Below are 20126 nucleotides of genomic sequence, written 5' to 3' on the forward strand. Positions count from 1 at the left end.
GTACTACCGGTTTCCTTAATTTTAGTCTTCATTTGGCCGTGTTCGCTGCTCCTCTCGAGTATATTTGACATTTTTTTCCTATGAAATTGTACAAGTAAACAGTTGATTTTACTTTGCACGGTATTCAATGTTTTCAATTATACTTGGTGTCCAGAACTTTCCGATTGCTAGTTTTGCTACATTTGAGAGATAATTGTATAGGAGAGAGGTAGTTATTACGATCTCTTTGAGATGAAGAATGTATTATAATTACATATTTTGCGGAAGTATTAGTCGCTTAATACATTTAAAAAAATTCTCATAGTGCTTGGATTTCACCTAGTTAACGATAATATAATTAAACTCCCAGAATTTCAACCGGGTAATAAGTCGGGGGACTGGGCCTCCTCAATTCGAAATTCCAATTAACCTTGATACACCTGGCACCTAAATTGAATGCTAGTGGAATAGCTAAGTTCTACGGATCGAAGTTTAATTTAAACTACCCGCCTCATGTTTGCAGACGACACATGCTACTTGTAATGGTGAATTAATTTCTATCCAAGGTCAGGTCGCAGAAACTATGCATGCAAAAATAAGTACCCAGTATGTTAATGGATTATAATAATTAGCACTGTGGTTCTTCTTTTGCCTAAAAAATTATGGAGCGTTTTCTAATTATCTTTTAGGGTATTTTGCTTGTTCATTTCGGTAGTTTTCATTAATTATCAACTCTAAACGGCACAGTAGAGTGGTGTCTGCTCTTGCTTAACGTCGGGGTTTTTCCTTGAAGTTTTTCAATCAATTCTGTAAATATGAATATGTGACATGTGTATGTGGTTCAGTTGGTTTCTGGTTGTGAAAATAATTTATCGTTAATAAACCGAAATCGCCTCATCAGTGCTTTATTGCATGGTTTTGTTTTTCAAGGAATGCGCCCGAGTTAGACACTTAATTACTTTAATTAATTTAATTAAGTTAATTACTAAGGTCTGTCTAGAATCTGATCAAGGTATGCTACGATATTTTCAGTAATATGCGTGGCTATTTCAACTTTTGAAACTATTAAAAATATATTTTCAAATCTAAATGCATTGCGTTAATCTTGGATTTCGAAGCATTTCTTCAAATTAAAGTGTTTATTTGACCTTTGATGTTAATACAATGCCGTTAAGCAGGATAATGTTTGTTGGGTTTTTAGTCGCTCAAACGTAGGAAGAATGCCAACGAAATCCAAAAATTTTATGTTATCATAAACGACAGAAATTTCAATAATAACATCATCATACAAGAACTTCATGGTGCTCTAGCTCTCAAGGAGTTGTTAGCAACGATTGAAGCGATTAAAATTACTGACTTAGAGGGAAATAAATTAAAAATTTATACAAAGTGGGTCAGAGTATCCGTGTTACGGTCGTGAAATTAATTTATTATTAAGTGGAGTAGATATTTATTGCATCTAAGTTAGTTAGGGAAGGAAATTGGCACAATTTTTGCTCTGGATATTGAGATTATTTGGGTTCATTTTTACTGTGATCATCCATGAACTGAATATACCATTGCCGTTCATGTTTTTAAATTTGTGGAAGAGTTGCTCCAAATTATCCATATTTATTGTGTACCGATATGAAGTTAATATTGTTAGACGATTGTGGTATGCATTAAACATTGATAACAGTATTTAAGGCTCATCTTTTTTTGCCGTTAACGTGTCATATTTGGTAGAAATGCAGTGTTCATATTTAGTTCAAAGTAATTTAAGTATTATCAGCGGTTAAATATCCTGGCCTGTTATATAACGGTATCTCTGCAGGTACTGTAGGCATAGGGAGAGTGTTAACTTTATAATGAACAAATCAGTAAACTTACCTTTTGGAGGATAAGAGCAGGGTCACCGATAAATGCAAAATTTTAATGTGCGTAAGTATTACCCATGGATATGCATTTTTCCGCAATGTTCTCGTTAAACTTTTGAAAAGTTGTTCTTGTGAAAGCATTATGATGGAATCCCCTCGTTTTTAGCCTTCATTCTCTCATTTTTCAATTGTATGATTCGATTCCTAGTCAAATCATCAACGTATTGGCATGAAATCCATTTAGTCACAGTAGCGAAAATGATTTTGCGAGTTGCCCTTAGTGCAGAAGAGTAAGCTTCATCCATTTTATTGACATCGGTAAAATATAGGAAAATGTAGCTAACGCGTGTAGCTGATCACCTTGTATTAGTTTAGCTAACAGTGGCATTCGGTCGGATTGAATTTTTTGGTGTATAAGAAGCATTATTCATAAAATATATTGTGTTTTTTAATTCAGCCTGTCGTCAATGTCATTTATTTCAAACTCGGTATTTCCGGTAGAAATTGAATTCGATTTGTGGTTATCGATCGTAAGGTGAGGAGCATTTCATATTTTTTCATTTCCAGTAGGTGAGTGTTGATGTGCCCTTGCGTAGGTTATTTGGTTTCGCTTGGGTTTAATCAAATATCATATTAACTGTTTGAATATGTTTAGGAAAAGTTCTGATATATGTTAATAGATTTCCAATGTTTATTATTTCCCACCAATCCCGAGGTACGCGCTCTTTTGAGCTGCTGAATCATTTAAATTTCTGAAGGTCGGCGTATGGTATTAATTATTGTATCTGCATTTACCTGCGTTATCCCGCACTTTACGTGTTGCTATTATTTTTAATATGCCAGGGATTTCTTGCGGCCGTTTTTAATTGGGCCTGTCTCGGCGTCGGTGCTTGTGTGGAAACAATATTATTAAAAAAAATAAAAGGGAACATAGAGTTTTTTGTATGTTAATTCGAAGCACGAGAGTTAATTTTTTTTAAATTTCTTAATCTCTCTCTTTTACACGCGAGTCGGTACTTTGGAAGCTGACTTGCGTGTCTATGGCACGATACATGAATGCCAATCGCCGTAATAAATTACCTACTCTCTAAATGCAAGGCTAAAACCTGAAGCCTTTTAGGAGCCTAAATTAGTTTGCATCTCATTTAGAACACTTGTGAGTGATCTTTTTCTGCCTTAGTCTGTATTTTATTAAATAAATAATAATGCATAAGTCACCACTGTCTATTGTAGAGGGCGCTATCTTCCTGCTCGTTTAGTGAAGGATACCTCACCGCTGGAAATTGCCTGATAGGATGATGTATTTGAATTTTTGAACTTGCAAATAATAATATTTCCGATCCTAGGATTTGCCTTTTTGATCTACAAGCATTGGGAAGAGCGATAATGAGATGCTGAGAACATTTAAGAGGTCATTTATTTGTGTACATCGACCTACGAATGTTCTCTTTCTCTTAATGTTTTTAAATAAGAGTTGAGAAGTATATCCTCTAATGAACTCTGCGAAAACACATATTTATGGAATGTAACTAATAAACGTGCATTATTTGTGCCGTAAGACGTTGAAAAGGATTCGTGCAGTATCAGGTTATATCATGCAAAGCCATCGTTGTTTTTGTTTAACGAATTGTAAATATTGACATTCAACTGTTTCTTCAAAAATTGATCGGGATAATTGTAATGATAACCATTTTCTGTTGAGTACGCCTGTAAAAATGTTGCAGGCTTCTTATTTATTTAAGTTAATACTCATTGCATATCATGAGGTGTGTGTGCTTTTGAGTTCACTCTCTTTGCGAAATAGTATTATTCCAAAATACTCGTATACATGAGGTATATGGTAGAAGGGATATGATGTATCTTAAGGAGATATATTTCGTAATTAATTTACCACCACCTACCCTATATTTGTATTTTCTCCACTTTCAATTTAAAATAGAAGAAATTAACCACATTCGTGAACCAGCCAAGTTCCTACGCATTAAAGAATTTCATATATTTTTCTTGCCTCGAGACTGACGGCATAATGGCTTTTAATCATTCCATCAAGTAGTTTTCAAGTAATTTTCATGTTTGATGCTTATTCATCAATTTCAGCCCTCGTTTCTGGGCGAAGGTGAAGCCAGAGAAATATTTGTTTTTGAAAGTTGAGTCCTCCCCAGAATGGGACTAGCCTAGTGGGAAATTAACGACGCGGGAGAGAAATAAATGAATATAAGGGTGGCGGAAGGGAGTTACCTCCTTTTTCTTTTTTTAGCTCCCCTCGCTCGCAAGTAAAAAATAATGTAGTCGTATATTCAATGGTCAGCGCGCTGCGTGAATATTTCGGGAAATAAAATTGCGAAAGGGTTCCCGCGAATGTTAAAGAATGAATGATAGTTCCACACAGGATCATGAACGTGTCTATGAAAAACTTTGATTCAATATCATATGTCTAAGAATAGTTACCGTTTAGACCTTTGCAGTTACTTTAAAAAATTACTTATTAACTTGCTAAACTAATATTTCGTGGACTTCCTGTCATTGAACCAAAAACGCCCAAAGCGGTCGTTTTGGCTAATATAATTTGGAAAAAAGGCAAAGCGAAAGTCAAAGGCGAGACTCATTTTTAAGTGAATTGTGAGTGTTGGTGATAAATAGTAAGAAATATGTTTTAAGTTGAATATGCTGTCTCCGAAACTTTTTTCCCACGTATTATATTTTACACTAATTTCCATTAGTTTTTTATAAATTATGTACTACTGTGCTTCAAGGATGTTGTGAAGAGCAATTCGTGCTTGTCCTACGATAGATCTTTTCTCACTTTTGCACTAAATTTCCAAAAATAAATTGTTTGAAAGCTCTATTAAAACATTAAATTTATTTGCTTCGCAAAGCATTGGCAATGCCTTAATGGAAATTGATTTTTGGAGAAAATTTGCTCTTTTTTCCTTAAAGTTGTATGATGTTTGACAGACTTTCTCTCTGTGATATACCTGTTGGAAAATTGAAGTATCACTTTTATTTCAGACACCCGAGTGAAAAAATTGAGGTGGCAAATTAATTAAGCTTTCCTTCTCCGTGAAATAAGGATTTCCTTCATTTTCGTCGCTATGTCACCGTTTTGACTCGCCTCAGCCGTGTCACGTGTTTGTGCACAGATTGGTTTTCCGGCTTGCGAAAAATCTCCGCCGTTGAGGTGGTACTTCACTCCAAATATTTTACTTGCTCTTTCGCGGTATGGTTTCCTGCCCGCTGTAATTTTTTTCTAATGGTGACGGGTGACATTTCGCAGCAAGAGAGGGTTGTATCTTTCGCCAGCACTTTCGCCCGGGGGCCATTAACTGCTGCCATGATTCTACACTCACCCTTTTCTGCGCTCTGCAGGGAGTCAAAGTCGTTCCGCAGACCTTTCACGCGAAAATTCAGTTCTGACTTTCGTCACGAGTGAGGAATGGCGTTGGAAATGAGAGCGAGGAGGAAGAGACGCTTTTGAAGAGGCGACTTTCGCGTTTCATTTTTTTCCATTATTCGAATCCTTTTTCGTCCACTTCCAACTCAATCCTATCTCACCTCGACCTTCATCTTCGGGGAATTTAATTTTTTTCTCCTTTCTCCTCGTCAGGTTGTGGTCTTGTTACACGGTTCGATACTGCTCTTCATAAGGATTGAGTTGCGCATTAGCCTGTCGGTACACCGCTCACACCCTATGCATTGGGTATACCGCGTACAAACATATGTTCCGAGCAGTGGTGTAGCCAGGAATTTCGTTTGAAGGCCGGTGGTGGGGGAAGGGGTTCCCGTCCAAAAACAGGGGGCCCATGATGAAACCTTTTAAATAACAGGGTACAAATTAGAGGGATTTCAACTAATTTTTACACTTTTCATACTGGAAAAACATTAATTTCTCAAACATTTCTTACGTAAATTCGTTCGGGGGCAGCTTGTCATCAGATTTTCATGATTTTAGAGATATTAATGGGAACAGTATAAATATTTTGAAAGCTTAACAATGTTCAAACATCCATAATGTACTTAAAGAACTCATATTTAATGAAATATGATGCATTGGACGGAACAAAATTATATTATGCGATTAGCGATAGCTGTTTACTCGATTTTGTTTACGGGAAGAGAGAGAATAAGTGCTCGTGAGCAATTTGAAATAATGATAACTTTTTATATCATTGTTTTACATTGGTTACAAACTACAAAATATTATTTCATTACATACCATTGCACATAAAAAGGACCAGAGAAAAAATAAATAGAGGATAGGAGCACGATATTCAGAAAATAAATTGAAGTGGAAGAGGTTAAAATGGGTTTAATGTCGTACCTGCTTGATGAAATTCTCCACTTTCTATCGTTCCCCTAAGATACTGCTCTTCATCGGGATTGAGTTGCATATTAACAAGCCGGTACACTGCTCATACCCTTTGCATTGGGTATTCCGCGACCAAGCATATGTTACGCACAGTGGTGTAGCCAAGAATTTCGTTCGGGGGGATGGATCCAAAAACAAGGGATCCGGGTGACAATTTTTGAAAAGCTGAATATTAATCAGAGAGTTTTAAAGTAATTTGTACAATTCCCATAATAGAAAATTTCTTCAATTTGAAAGAAATTTTTTTGTAAATTCTTCATTTTTCAGTATTTTGTTTCCTTTTATGAAGAAGCAAAGCAATTTTTGTTCTGCACAGTTGTGTAGGCAGAAATTTCCAAAATGAGCGAGTTCGGGGTTGTTTTGAATTTAAAAAAAAACAGGGTACTAAGTAAGTTTTAGACTAATTTTCACATTTTCCATAATCGACAAACCTTCAATTTTCAAAGATATCTTTTGTAAATTTACGATTTTTCAATACTCTGTTTCTGATATGATGAAGCAACGTAAGCGTCCTTATATGTCGGAGGGGGGGGGGGGGGGGTTCAGACCTCCTCCCCTTTCGCTACAATATCCGTACAGATGTTTCCAAAATCTTCTCCGATTGACTCACTGGTCGTTAAATCCTGAGATTGTTTGACTGCAGTCCACCCTACCCTTTCTAATGCTAATTGGCTAGCTTCCTCGTATCAATTCCTTTGTACTTTTCTCTTCATTTTTCCTATTTCTTTATTCCCTTCACCACGAAGACGTACATTGAATAAATATCACATCATACAGTACACTGCAGGTCCACAGAGCGAAAAATTTGCTGTTGGGTATCGTTTTTGTTTCGCTTTTTGGGTTTGCGTTCGTACCTTCTTGGTGAAACTCTCCACTCTCTGTTGTTCCTCGTTTCGATACTGCTCATCATAGGGATTTATTTGCGAATTAGCGAGTCGGAACATAGCTCTCACGCTGTGCATTGGATATTCCGTGACCAAACATGTGTTGCGCTTAGTGAGAACGTTGGTCCTGCTCATAAATGTTGCATCAATGTTGTTTATCGTATTAAAGTAGGCTTAATCAGGCTTAATATCCGTACAGCTGTTAACGAATATCGTATTTGTTCCGCCTTTTGGTTTAGCGTGCGAGCCTGCTGAATGAAACTCTCCATTGAGAACAGGGTTAGCCTTTTTGTGATGTGGTGGTATTCATATCCTGTAACTTGAATCGTCTATGGTTAAGTATTTCATGTTTAGAATGTGATAATGGTTCTCGAATGGTTTCGCGGATGTTATTAAGGTATTAAGCTTATATTACGAGGATAAAAAATCCAGCAGTTTTGATCGTGTTTCCCGTATTATTCACGTGGTAGTTCTTACCATCTATTCTGTGTAATCACGGTTTTCTCTGCGGACCTTCGATGTACTTTATAAAACGATATTTATTCACGGTACTCCTACGCTGTTAGCGAAATAAATACATGGGACAAATAAATATGAAAGTACAAAGGAAAAGATGCGAGTAAGCAAGCCAACTAGCATTAGATAGGGTGGTATGGAGGGCTATAGTCAACTAATCTCAGGATTGATCGACCAATGAATGAAGGAATCGGGAAGGATTTCGGAAATATTTAACGCCTCATATTTCGAATGATTTATGTTAGCAACGGTGGACTCGGATCCTCAAAGGAATGTCATGTCGTGTGAAAAAGAGTAAATGTTTGGATAAGTGTCCCTGTCGTGGAAACAAGTTGAGTGGCAGCGAGAGACTCCGGTCCTCTTTGATGTCGCAAAAACATTCGAATGCTCTCAAAGGGTATCTTTATCCGTGCCCCGACGCCCTTAATGGGTTTCTCGTTTCAATCAGACTTTCTTTTTCCGTGGTCACTTCGTGGACCGTTATTGGTTACACCATAAGCTTTCGCAACCGGCCAATGGCGAGCCTGGAATGCGGTAGGTACGTATTTAGCCTCTCGTTGTGCAGAGTAACTTTTAATTGAACACATCTGCGTACCTTAATGATTTATATAAGGCCATTGCTACAACCCTGTAAACGTAATTTTTTAAAAATTTCTCTTCGCCAATGTTTCCTAAACTGTTTTTGATGCCTAATTTAAGTATACCGGGACTAGCCACACTTTACGAAGTCACCCGCAATTCTCCAACTGTATGAAAAATCCACAGAGAAGCGAGTGATTTTTTCTCCTAATTTGATTCCAAAGCTCAAATGTTGATCTAGGGCAAAAATTTACTTAACTTTTGATGTTTTTGTTGTCATCGTACATGAATGTACAGCTTCCGCACTTTTTTCGGACAAATTACCATTTGAGTTAGGGGAAGGGGGCAGGCTTCCCCTGCCACCACCCCAAACTCCGCCTATGGCTGTCGGCTGCATCCTCCAAATATCGTACCGTGCTCTTTGCATTCCCCTTTTCAAGTACCATGAGTAGTCGCGGAACGCGGGCTGGGGAGCGCGGGGAGACGCGGCCGGGTTAACCGTTTGCGCTGGCCCCGCCCGCTCGGTATGGCCTCTGGCGGTGATGGAGGGAACCACACTCCGCTATCCGGGGTCCTCTTCAAATATTCACGTTTTCGAGTGTGCGTCTCTTGGGTTCTCTCTCTCCTTCTCCGTCCTTTCATTTCGCCTCCATCCTTTACCGCTTCCGACCGTGGTTGCCATTCTCAGCGCCTTCGTTCACTCGCGCGCATACATCCTGGCTGCCGGCGGAACCTTCCTCCCCCGTTAAGGGAAGACCTCTGCTCTCGTTAATAAATCTCGCGCCAGCTCGAGAAGGCTTTTACTCCTTTTACCCCTTCTACTACCCCTTCATGTAAATACGCGCTTTAGCTTCACCTCCTCCAGTGGTTTTATGGCGTAGGATTTAATGCATCTACAGCGTTGGCTGCTAGGGTTTTCTTTATACTCCCTGAATCTTTGGTTACTCTAAGGTCTAAGGTCTTCCTTCCTTAGCGTTAGATTTCTAGCTGTCGGCTTCCGTTCGTTAAGTTTGAAAGCCTAAGTACGGGGGGCTTCATATTCTCCTACCGTCTAGAAGTCAATTGAGGCACTCGGTTCCAAAAATTTTCTCGTTTCATTTGTTTTACGGAACATTACGATTGTGAAAGATGTCTTGCAAAAGAGATGTGCTAGACTTCACCGTGGAGTGTTGCATTGAAAGCGTCTTATTTTCGTTCTGATAGTTTATGAAACGTTTTAATAAAACTGGTTATTATGTTCCACAAAAACTTTTATTTTAAACCCCGGGTTTCGACTGGACTTTTTATCATTGACTATCTGTTTTTTCTCTTCTTCATTGTACATTATGTTTGCTGGAATAATTCTTACGTGACTAACATTCATGCGGTTTTGAAGTTTATTTGGCCGTATCTTGGTACTTATGTATTTCGCGTCTACAAAAAAATGGTATTGCTGAATTACTGAACTGGTTCTTCGAAGAGTTTGGCTGTCTGTTGGGTAAATTAGTTTGGAATTCATCATTTGGTACGTTTTCTTATTCAAGTTTTATTATTAACTTGGATCTGTATTTGATTTTGAGAATGCTTAACATTTTTAAGACTTTTCCTAAAACCTCTAAAATACACTTAATTCGTTCAATTCAACTAAGAGGTCTTTTATTAATATATTTTTGACCTTCAAATTGATAGTTGTTCAAATTTTGGCTTTTTATGTTTTAGAATGGGGAAAGTAAATTCATCATGCATGAATGAATGGAAATTGACTTTTCTTCCAAGTTAGTGGCTTGTTTGAACGTTGAACTGAATTTTTATTGATACTAGGCTGCTGGTAAGCCATCCTTCTGTTATTTTAGCAGTCGTCAGTTTCCTTTTGATTCATTAATAGTTAGTTTATATAACAACTGTTTGATAAAAGCATCAAGGAAATAACGTTTATAAATCTCCATATGAGTGAAATAATACGCTGAAATTTAAAAATTAATGTTTTGGAATATATTCTTGAATTCTGTGACATTATTCATGAATTATAATTGTTATTTTTGAGAAACGTAGACGTATAACTGCTTATAAATACTGGTAAAAAAGTGGGTTAGGGCAGAAACCTATCAGGAAGGAGGCCTGATAAAAATCTAAAACTTACAGATAGTGTCGTTGATGTTTATTAGATTTTACAGATTAGGTTATTCCCGGAGATAAAGGTATAAAGCCTACTCTAATGGGCAGAAAATTGAAAATTAGACGCAGCTCTGTGTATCTTTTAGCCAGCCACGTTAATTGAATGGTTTCACCATTTCATTTACGAAAGCAGTCATATTTCCCTCCTGAGATCCCTTCATCACAAGGCATTCGGGTTGTAAAGGAAACCTTTTGAGCGTTTTAGAAGATCCGTTTTGTTTCTTCCTTTAATTAACATCTGCTTGCTCCTTTCGTGGTTATCTCAGTTGTTTTAAGCCGTTTCGGCTAATTATATTCTCCCACCGGTGGAATTGGTACCGTATTGACATCTTCGCGGAGCTTCCGATCTGTGGGGAAAATTCCAGTTTTATTTTAATCACATCTCATCCCTCAGCCTTTCCTCCCACGGTTCCTCCTTACTTTTGGATTGACTTGAGAGTTTGGGATTGGCTAATTAAACGCTCAGTTTGGCTGGATCGTTATAAGCGTAATGAAAACGTTTCCATTTATTATTTATGGAGATTGATAGCCATAATTTTAACTCCTTTTCTTTCTCAAAATCTGAAAGGTTCTCGTTTGTTTGGTTGTCTGTATTTGGTTCTTAATGTATCGGCAACATCATCTTTGACACATTATTGATTATACAAGCTACCATCATTAATAAACTGTTATATAATAAATTTTCTGGATGAATATATTTGGGGATTCTGATTGAAAGTGCGTAAGATGATGCTGGCTTTCGAGGTGGTGTTATTTTTAGAATCAGTAATATTAATATATTAATTATAATACATTCACTGTCATTTGGTGGTGGAACTATTTTAAATTATTTTAAAGTGAGTATATTTATGAATAACATTTTCTTTGCTAAAATATTCTGGATTAATTAAATAATCCAGAATATTTTCTGCTTTATATTTTACTTATCCAATTAATCAAATTAATTGGATAAGTAAGTTTACGATCTAAATTAATCATATGTTGGAAAAATTGTTAACATGTTATACTCTGCCGAGCATAGCATAAGAATGCCTTAGTTATTTTAAAATTCTTCGCAATGACAAAATATTTAATGAACCATGTAGGTACAGGGAAAACAATTGACCTAGTTATCGACGTACGCGTATACTTTTTGTGGTGTTATTATTATAATGATTCTCTTTACTATCCAAGTTGTTGGGAAAGATAAGGATATCCTGAGTATCCTAATAATTTCTATGTTATCCTCCATTACCTTGCCTCTGTATGTATTAGGTTATTAAAGGCTTTTAGCATTCAATCTAACCTCATAAGAAAAGTGTCTCTTTATGATTAAAAACTGACCGACGATGGAAAAAGGTGACCAGCACCGGTCGGGAAACGTTGGGGCCACCCAAAGCATTGACGCGGCGACATAGCCCAAAAGTTTTTAATCATAATGACGAGCACCCGCGAAAGTTTTAACGAAAAAAAAGTGTCTCTTGTTTCAAATACCATAAAATGACATTAGACATTGAACTATTATTGTAGTACAGAATCAGATGTAGTAAAATATAAGTGAAGCCTATTTCGCGATTTTTTCATATTTGAAACCTAAAACTTTTGCCGAAGAAATGGGTTGTTTTTTGTGCGAATTATGTTGTTCTCACTCAGGTTCGTGACCTTGGAAATCATTCTCATTTTAGAAATGATTGTTAGTGTGGGTATATTGTGTAGCATTTCACTTCGAGGGTCGTAGAGGATAATGTTATTGTACTTTCTCGATTATCTTTAGGCGGAGATTGTTTTTTATCTAGTCGTACAATTCCATTGTTTTTCTTATTTGATTTTGATATGCTTGCTTGCGTATCGTACTCACGCGAATTTCGTATTAATGTATTATTTGTATAAATGCGCTTTCTGGTATGGAAATACATTAAAACCTCATATATTCGGACCTCAACGACCCGGCACAGTTTATCAAGATCAAAGATCTGATCCTATATTTCACGGAACGCCCGAAATTTAAAACAAGGGAATGTAGACGATTTCTGTGGAAACAAAAACTAAATACGTACATTTATCCTTTTTGTGTTGATCACTGTGTCGTGGGTTTTGCTTATTTTCGATATGTCGATAATTATAAGGTTAGTTTTTCTATTTTAGTACACTATTTATTGCTTTATCTACTGGTTCTGGTTTATCTGGATTTTTATTTATCCGGATCATGTGCGGTCCCAGTTAATCTGGATTAACAAGGCTGCACGGTACCGCCGTTAGGAATAACATTGTTTTATTTTTTCCTATTGTTCCCCGTCTTTCTTGGTCGTTCTTGGATATTCTTCAAATTTGTTTGAAAATTTCATTTGTTAATAATCCATTTTTTACTGCGACGATCCCTTAGGCAGTCTCACAAGGGGCACGTACTGGCACAATCTGACGTGTGTGTACAGAGTTATTTTCTGTGAAGGGGTGCTAAAACAGATGCGAGAATGCATGGACGTGAGACGGAAAAATAGCCCCTGATCAAATTCCAAGCACGCATTCTCGCAATTCCACGCCATGAAGAGAAATTAATGCAGTTCTAACCAGGGATGGCAAGTCAAACGAAACGAAAATTTTTCGTTACGACCCGGGGGGAAACGAAAATACGAGGCTTAGGTTTAGTTTCGTTTCCGCACGAAATTATAATCACCAAGGAGCTTAGTTTCCACCCGGGACGAAACGTTACTCCCAGGAACGAAACTAAATTAATCCACTCTCCGCTGCTCATAGCTAAGTTTTGATCCCAGAAGTTGAGCGGAGGGGGATAAGAGGGGATAGTTTCGACCCATTTCGTGACAGAATATAGAGAGGTTAAAAACAATTGAGCTTAAAAATCGAATGGCCAGTTTGCGTTCACCGCTCTCCTTTTTATGGCCAAAACATGAGAGCCCCCTGCATCTTATGGCGGTTGGCCGAAACCTCTACTTCATTCAACCATATTTCGTACTCGGTGTGTGGGTCGAAACGAAACTACTTATTTTAAGGTGAAACACGTGGTCCCTTCGGTGCGAAACATTATCTGCACTATGGTTTCGTTTCGTCTCAGAGTTTAGTTTCGATCCGAAGTAGTTTTGACTCCGATTTCGTTTCGACCCTGAGTTCAGTTCCCCGGGTTTAAATCCATTTCGTCTCTAAATTTTCGCTCCTGGGAACGAAACTATTGAAATTTTGCTGGTTTTGATTTTCGTTTCGTTTCTATTGCCATCCCTGGTTCTAACCTGCGCATTCAGGTGCTCCGCGTGAAATGGGCTTTAGATGGTGCTCCTATTTCCACCCGACAGTTGTCAGAGACAAGTTTTCGTCATGTCGCGGGCCCGCACCTGCCTTGGAGATGTTCGCGCGTGTCCTCTGGCCATAGAATAGGTCAATGTCTCTCCGTTGCCTTGAGCGTTGACCCAAATTTCTGTCCTTCCCTTCGTAATTGTAATTGAATCGATTCCCCCCCCCCACCCCCCCCCCCCCGTGGCCTGTCCTTTTCCTTTTCCCGCGTTCTGCTGATCGCTATCCTGCCAATTCTTGTCCGCGCGAGGTGGTGATATGCGACAAACAGTTAATTTGAGGGTCTTGTTCTTTCGAAATAAATCGAAGGGTGTGTTTTTCCAATGACCTCCGTCGCTACGCGTCCACCTGATTGCGTGCCGACGATAACGGTCACGATATTTCGTAATTTAATGATTTCTGTGGATTTGCCGGGTCCTCTCAATCGGAGTAAGCAATTTCTCATTGTATACATGTGGATCCGAACAAACTTTTCTTCTTTGTATAATAGCGGAGGTTTTGATCGGTGGAACGCTATTTTTTCTTGTCCCTTATTTTCCCTTCCCTATGCGTTGTGAGCCTATTTTGAGAAACCGTGTATAATGTAGCTTGGAAAGTTGTTCTTTGCCTTTCCCAAACCTGATGTTATTCTGGCAAGCAAGGCTATTTCAAGAACTTTTCCGCAGTTTATCGATCATGGATTTGAACCGGAACTCATTTTTGTGGCCAGTCATTTTTTTTCCCAAGTGTGATAATGCCAGTGTAGTTATTTCGTGTCTGTTTCAAAATATTTAAACAATTGTGACAATAAAATGAGCATAACCCGCGAAGAACTTATTGGCTGTCATTATGGAACGTCATGGCACTTCGGAAAATCAAGTGTTTGGCTTATGATGGGAAGGTGCGGAGCTCCGATCTCGGGTGAAGCCATTAGACACCTCTAATTAAAATCCTCGGTAGTCCCAGATGGCCCTTGGTAAGAAACTCGCGCACCGAGAAATTTGTGGGAATCACATGTCTGTTGCTTAGTCCTGGTAGGGTCTAACCTAAACCTAACCTTTCGTAATTTTATTTTGAAAGAGATTTCTAATATGTGTAATACATATCGGGTTGGTACGGTGGATAACGTATTGGATTTTCGCCCTTTGGGTCCTGGTTCAAATCTACATCTTCGAGGTACCGTGCAAGTCACCTCCAGGGAGTTTGACAAGGGGTGATGTCGCATCAGGCATGCAGCACTCATCCTAACCATAATCTGACACGAGGTCGCTTGTCGGACACAGGCCAAGCACACAAGACAACGACACCCTGTCAGGCTAGAAACTAGGAGAGTGCGAGAGACACGAACATGCTACCATGCAAATTAAAGTACTACTTAGCAATACAAAACGAAAATTTTGCGTAGTAAGTGATTTATGCATTAGTTATGACAATCCAAGAAATACATGCTAAAAGCTAATATTTACAATTAAAATTAGTTATTAACTACACATGCAGAGCCTGTTTTACCTAGTCCGAGTCAGCCTATCCTAGAGCTAAATTATCTCTGGTCTTGTCTTTGTGGTGACAGATATTATTCAGAGATTGTCCGAGTGTTTGGAGGGGAGGGTACTTCAGGTGCATCATCAGACTCCGTCCGTCTAATGGGACTTTGAGACGAATTCTCACTGTAAGAGCATGCTTATGCCGAACCCGAGTTTCTCTTCTCTCTTCCATCCGTGCCCTAACCTCATGACCTAAGCCGTCAGTCGCCTCCTTCTTGTACCATACCATCGAATGTGTAATTATAAAAGATACAGTTTTCGGCGTAATTCGGTAGAAATCTTTGATAGTACGAAATAACGCACGTTTTAATGTTCTACAAAACTTTATTATTCCGCCCCTGGGTTTCTTCTCTTAGATAGTCATTATCAAGAACTCTCCAGTAGTTGATACCCAAAAGTAGTTGTAATTATTAAGTTTTGTGGAACATTGCTACGTGAGTTATTTCGCACTATATACATATGGTTCAACCAAGTGAAGCCTGAACGGTTGCTGTATAAAAATCTTTGATATTTAATATAATAAAACGGATTTGTCTATTTCCACACCTATTTAAAATCCAACCGACCCCGGTTTCGGCACATAATCCTATTACCTTGAAAATAGCATTATGTGACTAAACCTAGGTTGGTTGGAATGAATAAATTAATTGTGGAAATATGCAAGTACTTTTCGTTATGTCATATGTGTAATTATAATTGAATTTTATTTGACTCCTATGATTCTGTTTCATAACGTAGTGTGTGTTTTTTTCTCTTCCCTTTTAGAGACAAGATGCCTGCCCCAGCGCCAGCGGTTGCCGAAAATGGCCCTCCCAAGACGGAGCTGCAGGAATTGCAGCTCAAATCTGGACAAGTTACAGATGAGGTACGTCATGGATTTCATTTCTTTTGCATGTATATTTTCTTTCAGCATCTTCCTTGCTCATCACGCGTCAAATTTGGGAAGGCAGATGCGATCTATGCGGATGCGATTTAAAATATTCTCTCGCAATGAGATTGAAAATCGATCTCATTGAAGGCGAATTTATTCTTCGATATACTTTATCCCGGCCTACCTTTGGTCGTTATTGTACAAAAATATTTATTGCTTATATTATTGAGTTTTAAGCAGTGCAATGTTTGCAGATTATGTTACAAATTTCCCTACTAACGATTTCAAAAATTTGCGGGGGTTAGGCAATAGGTTTAAAATTTTACTTTACCAAGGTAATGCATTTCTTTAGCTCTGGACGTTAGGGTTTATTTCTATTGCAACAATAAATAGCTCTTGCACTCTGGATTATAGGAAAGATATTTTTTGCTTCCTACTGTTTTGAGGTTTTCATAAATAACGTTGGATTAATTGGGAGAGACTAAGGTATTGAACCGTAACCTCAGACATCAGATTTGTTTACTCGAGGTTGCAGATGTTACAAAAAATGAGAACATTACTTAATGAGATAATAATAATTACATGAGAAGTTAGAATAAATGTGGTGTTTGAAGTTAATGTGCTTTCGTAATGATTATTCTTCTCATGTTTTCGAGTTAACCATAAGAGCCTAGGCATTCCTATTTCTATTTGGATTTTTCAATATGGGCATTTTATTTAGATAGTCGATGCTACTTTTGGAATATTGGCCCGCGCTCTCTGAGATTTATCTAGAAACAATTTGTTTTCCAATTAAAGGACCGTGATATCTTTATTATTCCATAAATGTATTAAGTATATAGATTGCAGCGTAGTACGTTGGATATGAACAGATTTTAACCCAATATTGCTTTTAAGTAACATCAAAAATGAATATATTTTCAGCTCGTTTCATAACTCTACTTTCTTCATTTAATTTCTTCTTACCGATAACTTCTTTTACTTATTCCTCCTTGCCCTGCCTATTCTTGGTTCTTGCGAAGTCGTTTCACGCTGCCGCGGTGTCGTCAGGTGTAAGTGGCTAGGGCAGGGGCCTGGGTTACGTCAGAGCCGTGTAACTGTATGTGCGCTCTCACACGGTACGGCAAAAAAAAAGTCAAGCCACTGCTCTCCGTTGGTTCGAGTCCTTCGCGAGTGGAGTGGGCTGGGTAGTTCTTCATATGTAGGTTAATGATATTTCTATGGACGGTAATGGTAAAAGGATAGGCAAGGAAGAGAGCTTTCGGAATGAGATCTTGGCATTTTGGTGCGGAACTGTCGTTAGTTCCCCGCGCACAATTCCCTTTCGTCTTTTTGCCGTTTTGATTGTGATTAGGGAATGAAAACGTTTTCTCCATCTCCGAACTTTGTTCAATTTGGAGAATTTATCCTTCAAGTACTCAGCATGCGTGACTGCCATGATTTTTTTTGTGGATTTGCTAATTTTCGGCAGAATAGTAATGGAATTTCCCTCGAAAAAGAAAATGAACGGGGCCCACTGTCTGTACGTTTAAAGAAGTTGGATTTCATTTCAAATTTTTGATTTACTTCAGTTCCATTTCGCTTCTCCCTTTTATCTCTCCCTGTAATTCGGTCTTCTAGTTCATTATGACTAAACGCGCTCATAGTCCAAAAAATAGCCTTTTTTAGTACATTTCCTTTTTTAATGAGGATATTAATACTTGAATTTATACTTTGATTTATTCCCAAGGAGGTTGTAAATATTTGGAGGCACTGTATTCGAGTTTTAATCGTGCTCAGAATTCCGCCATCTTGGTTTGACAATTTTCGGACTTAGTCTCAAACAGTGTACGTATATAATCAAGTATTCTATTCCTTATATCGCCTCTGATTTATAAAGTGAAAACGCAACAATTACATCTTGATTGTCGTCGGAGTTTTCCGATCGTTCGTCATACTACTTTGTATATTAAACTGTCCATATAGTCATATCGTGGTGATAATATATCGTCGTGAACATACTTTCGTAGTATTATTGCGACCGGTCCGCTATCATAAGATTTCCATTGGTTGCAACCTTATTTATTACCAGTCGAAGAGCAGAGGAATGGATATTTTATACTTGTAAAATGTTATTTTCGGCTAAGCTAATTGCACAGTGGAACCGTGGTGATTGACAATAATTATTCCTTGGGAAAAGGTATTCGAGGCATATTTTCACGAAGCCTTCCCATAATGATAGAAAAAAAGGTTTACTGTGTGCGTTTGCGATAGTTTATTTTAACGTAACAACGATCATGACCGAATATTTCAGCAAATAGTTAGCATTGACTCCTATGGGATTATCAATATTTTGGTCAAAATAGGCGTGGCTATCCTACCCAAGCACCCCATTCCTGCCACACTGCGCTCAACACTCGGAACCAGTGGTGCTCCCTCCAGTATATTTACAACCTCCTTGTTTATTTCCCCTTGTAGAATTAAAGGCAGTCCTTTGAAGTATGGTGCAGAAGAAGGCGATAAAAATATCTTGAGCAAAAAGGATTACCAACGTGGAAGTACTGAGAGGATTTGGGTAGCAATGCTGAATTAAATTAGTTAGAGAAGAAACGTGATGATTGGCACCCCTCTACGCTACTCCTAGTCGGTGACGAACCTTACTGGAGAGAGTGGTAGAGGTCCATCAAGAAAAGAATGCATAGCTGAGACGATAGATTGATGAAGGAATAATTATTTGAAGATGTTGGCTGCGGAAAGAAGAAGATATTTAGATACCCACTAACAAGGGCGGATCCAGGACTTTTTTCTGGGGGGCACCAGGGCCGGGCAGGCAAACGTTCTTCTCATATTTGGGATTAAAAACTACATGCAACAATTTCTATACGAAATATACTCTTAATTTTAATATAAAATTTATAAATAAGTAAGTATTTATAGCTTTTATATTAAAGGTTTCACAAAGTCATGCCTGAAGTTATCATTTATAAAATATGCAATTTATTAATATTTGTATTTAAAAATCTCGTTTATTTTTAAGACTCTGGGGGGGGACACGTGTCCCCGTGTCCACCCCCCCTAAATCCGCCTATGCCCACTTACCTTAGGTTTGAGAAGAATAAGGTCTGTTCCCTTCTATGGCCACAAGGATTGGTATACTATCAGCATTCAAAGGGTCTCTCCACCTGCCTTGGTATCGTTGGTTTTAGCTTCTCCTCTGTTTGTGTTCAAAATTTCAGGTCGCGTGAAGCACGCGCTGTTTGCGGACTTGCTCCTCTCGGTAGTGAAGGTTGTTTGTGCGACCTTTAAATTGCTCGAAGGTCCCAGGAAAATTTCATCGGTCGTGCGGAATTGCACAAGCCACCCGCTGGGTTGGATGCGGGCGCGTGACGTCATAGATGTCTACGCTACCGTTGTGGGTGGAGGGATGCCACTGTGCTAAGGCGCGAGTCTCATTTGCCCTTCGTGCAAACGCTCTCGACGGCTGCCGCTCATTAGCGAACTGGAGTTAACGGGCGAGGCAGATTCTGTGATGTGAAGGAGGCTAATCTCTGTTTTTTTAAATATATGTTTTCAGGGGAAACGTTTTCAGTCAGCTGACCTAATTTCCTTGTGTGTCAAGTGTGGTCCATGACTTCCCTCCACCATTCTTAATGGCGTGTCATAGTTTTTATGACTTTCTTAATTATTCTTATACAGTGTAACCCTGCTTCCTGCGGTACACCTACGTACACGAAGTTTGAAGACCGTAAATGATTACGATTTTCACGGTGAATTGAGTGCAAAGACTGCAGAGAACTAAACGAAGGAGGAATAGGGTGGTGTCCTATTATTTTTTATTGCCTAAATCGAAAGATTATTACTCCTGGAGTACGTATTTCACGCTTTTATATTTTTAAATGACGATATCTATTTTTCGCGATTAAATGAAAAGTGAAAAATTTCAAGCGCGCGAAAACGCAACGGCTAAGTATGAATGCTGGGAAAACCCCGTGTGACGTCGTTCTGGTTCCCGCTTCCGCCAAGTGAGGTGACCTTGGGGCGAGGCTTTGAGCGCTGATACGACGCAGGATACTAGCAGGTAGCAGAGTACCCAGCTAGCTGGTAGCGCTTTGCTTAAATAAGGATTATTAATACCTT

At 38.4% G+C, this 20126-nt stretch overlaps 1 protein-coding gene across 5 annotated transcripts in view; it reads left to right on the top strand.

Annotated features, from left to right (window-relative positions):
- LOC124168311 (synaptosomal-associated protein 25) overlaps nucleotides 1–20126 on the top strand; it is a 460832-nt gene that overhangs the window by 256384 nt on the left and 184322 nt on the right. For all 5 annotated transcript variants that reach the window (XM_046546473.1, XM_046546472.1, XM_046546470.1 and 2 more), the window contains one exon: nucleotides 15905–16004. In XM_046546473.1, the coding sequence (XP_046402429.1) occupies nucleotides 15912–16004 (93 nt within the window). In that variant the 5' untranslated portion in view covers nucleotides 15905–15911. The remainder of the gene's footprint in view (nucleotides 1–15904; nucleotides 16005–20126) is intronic.

The sequence above is a fragment of the Ischnura elegans genome, chromosome 11, assembly GCF_921293095.1.
Source record: "Ischnura elegans chromosome 11, ioIscEleg1.1, whole genome shotgun sequence".
Classification (NCBI taxonomy): Eukaryota; Metazoa; Arthropoda; class Insecta; order Odonata; family Coenagrionidae; genus Ischnura; species Ischnura elegans.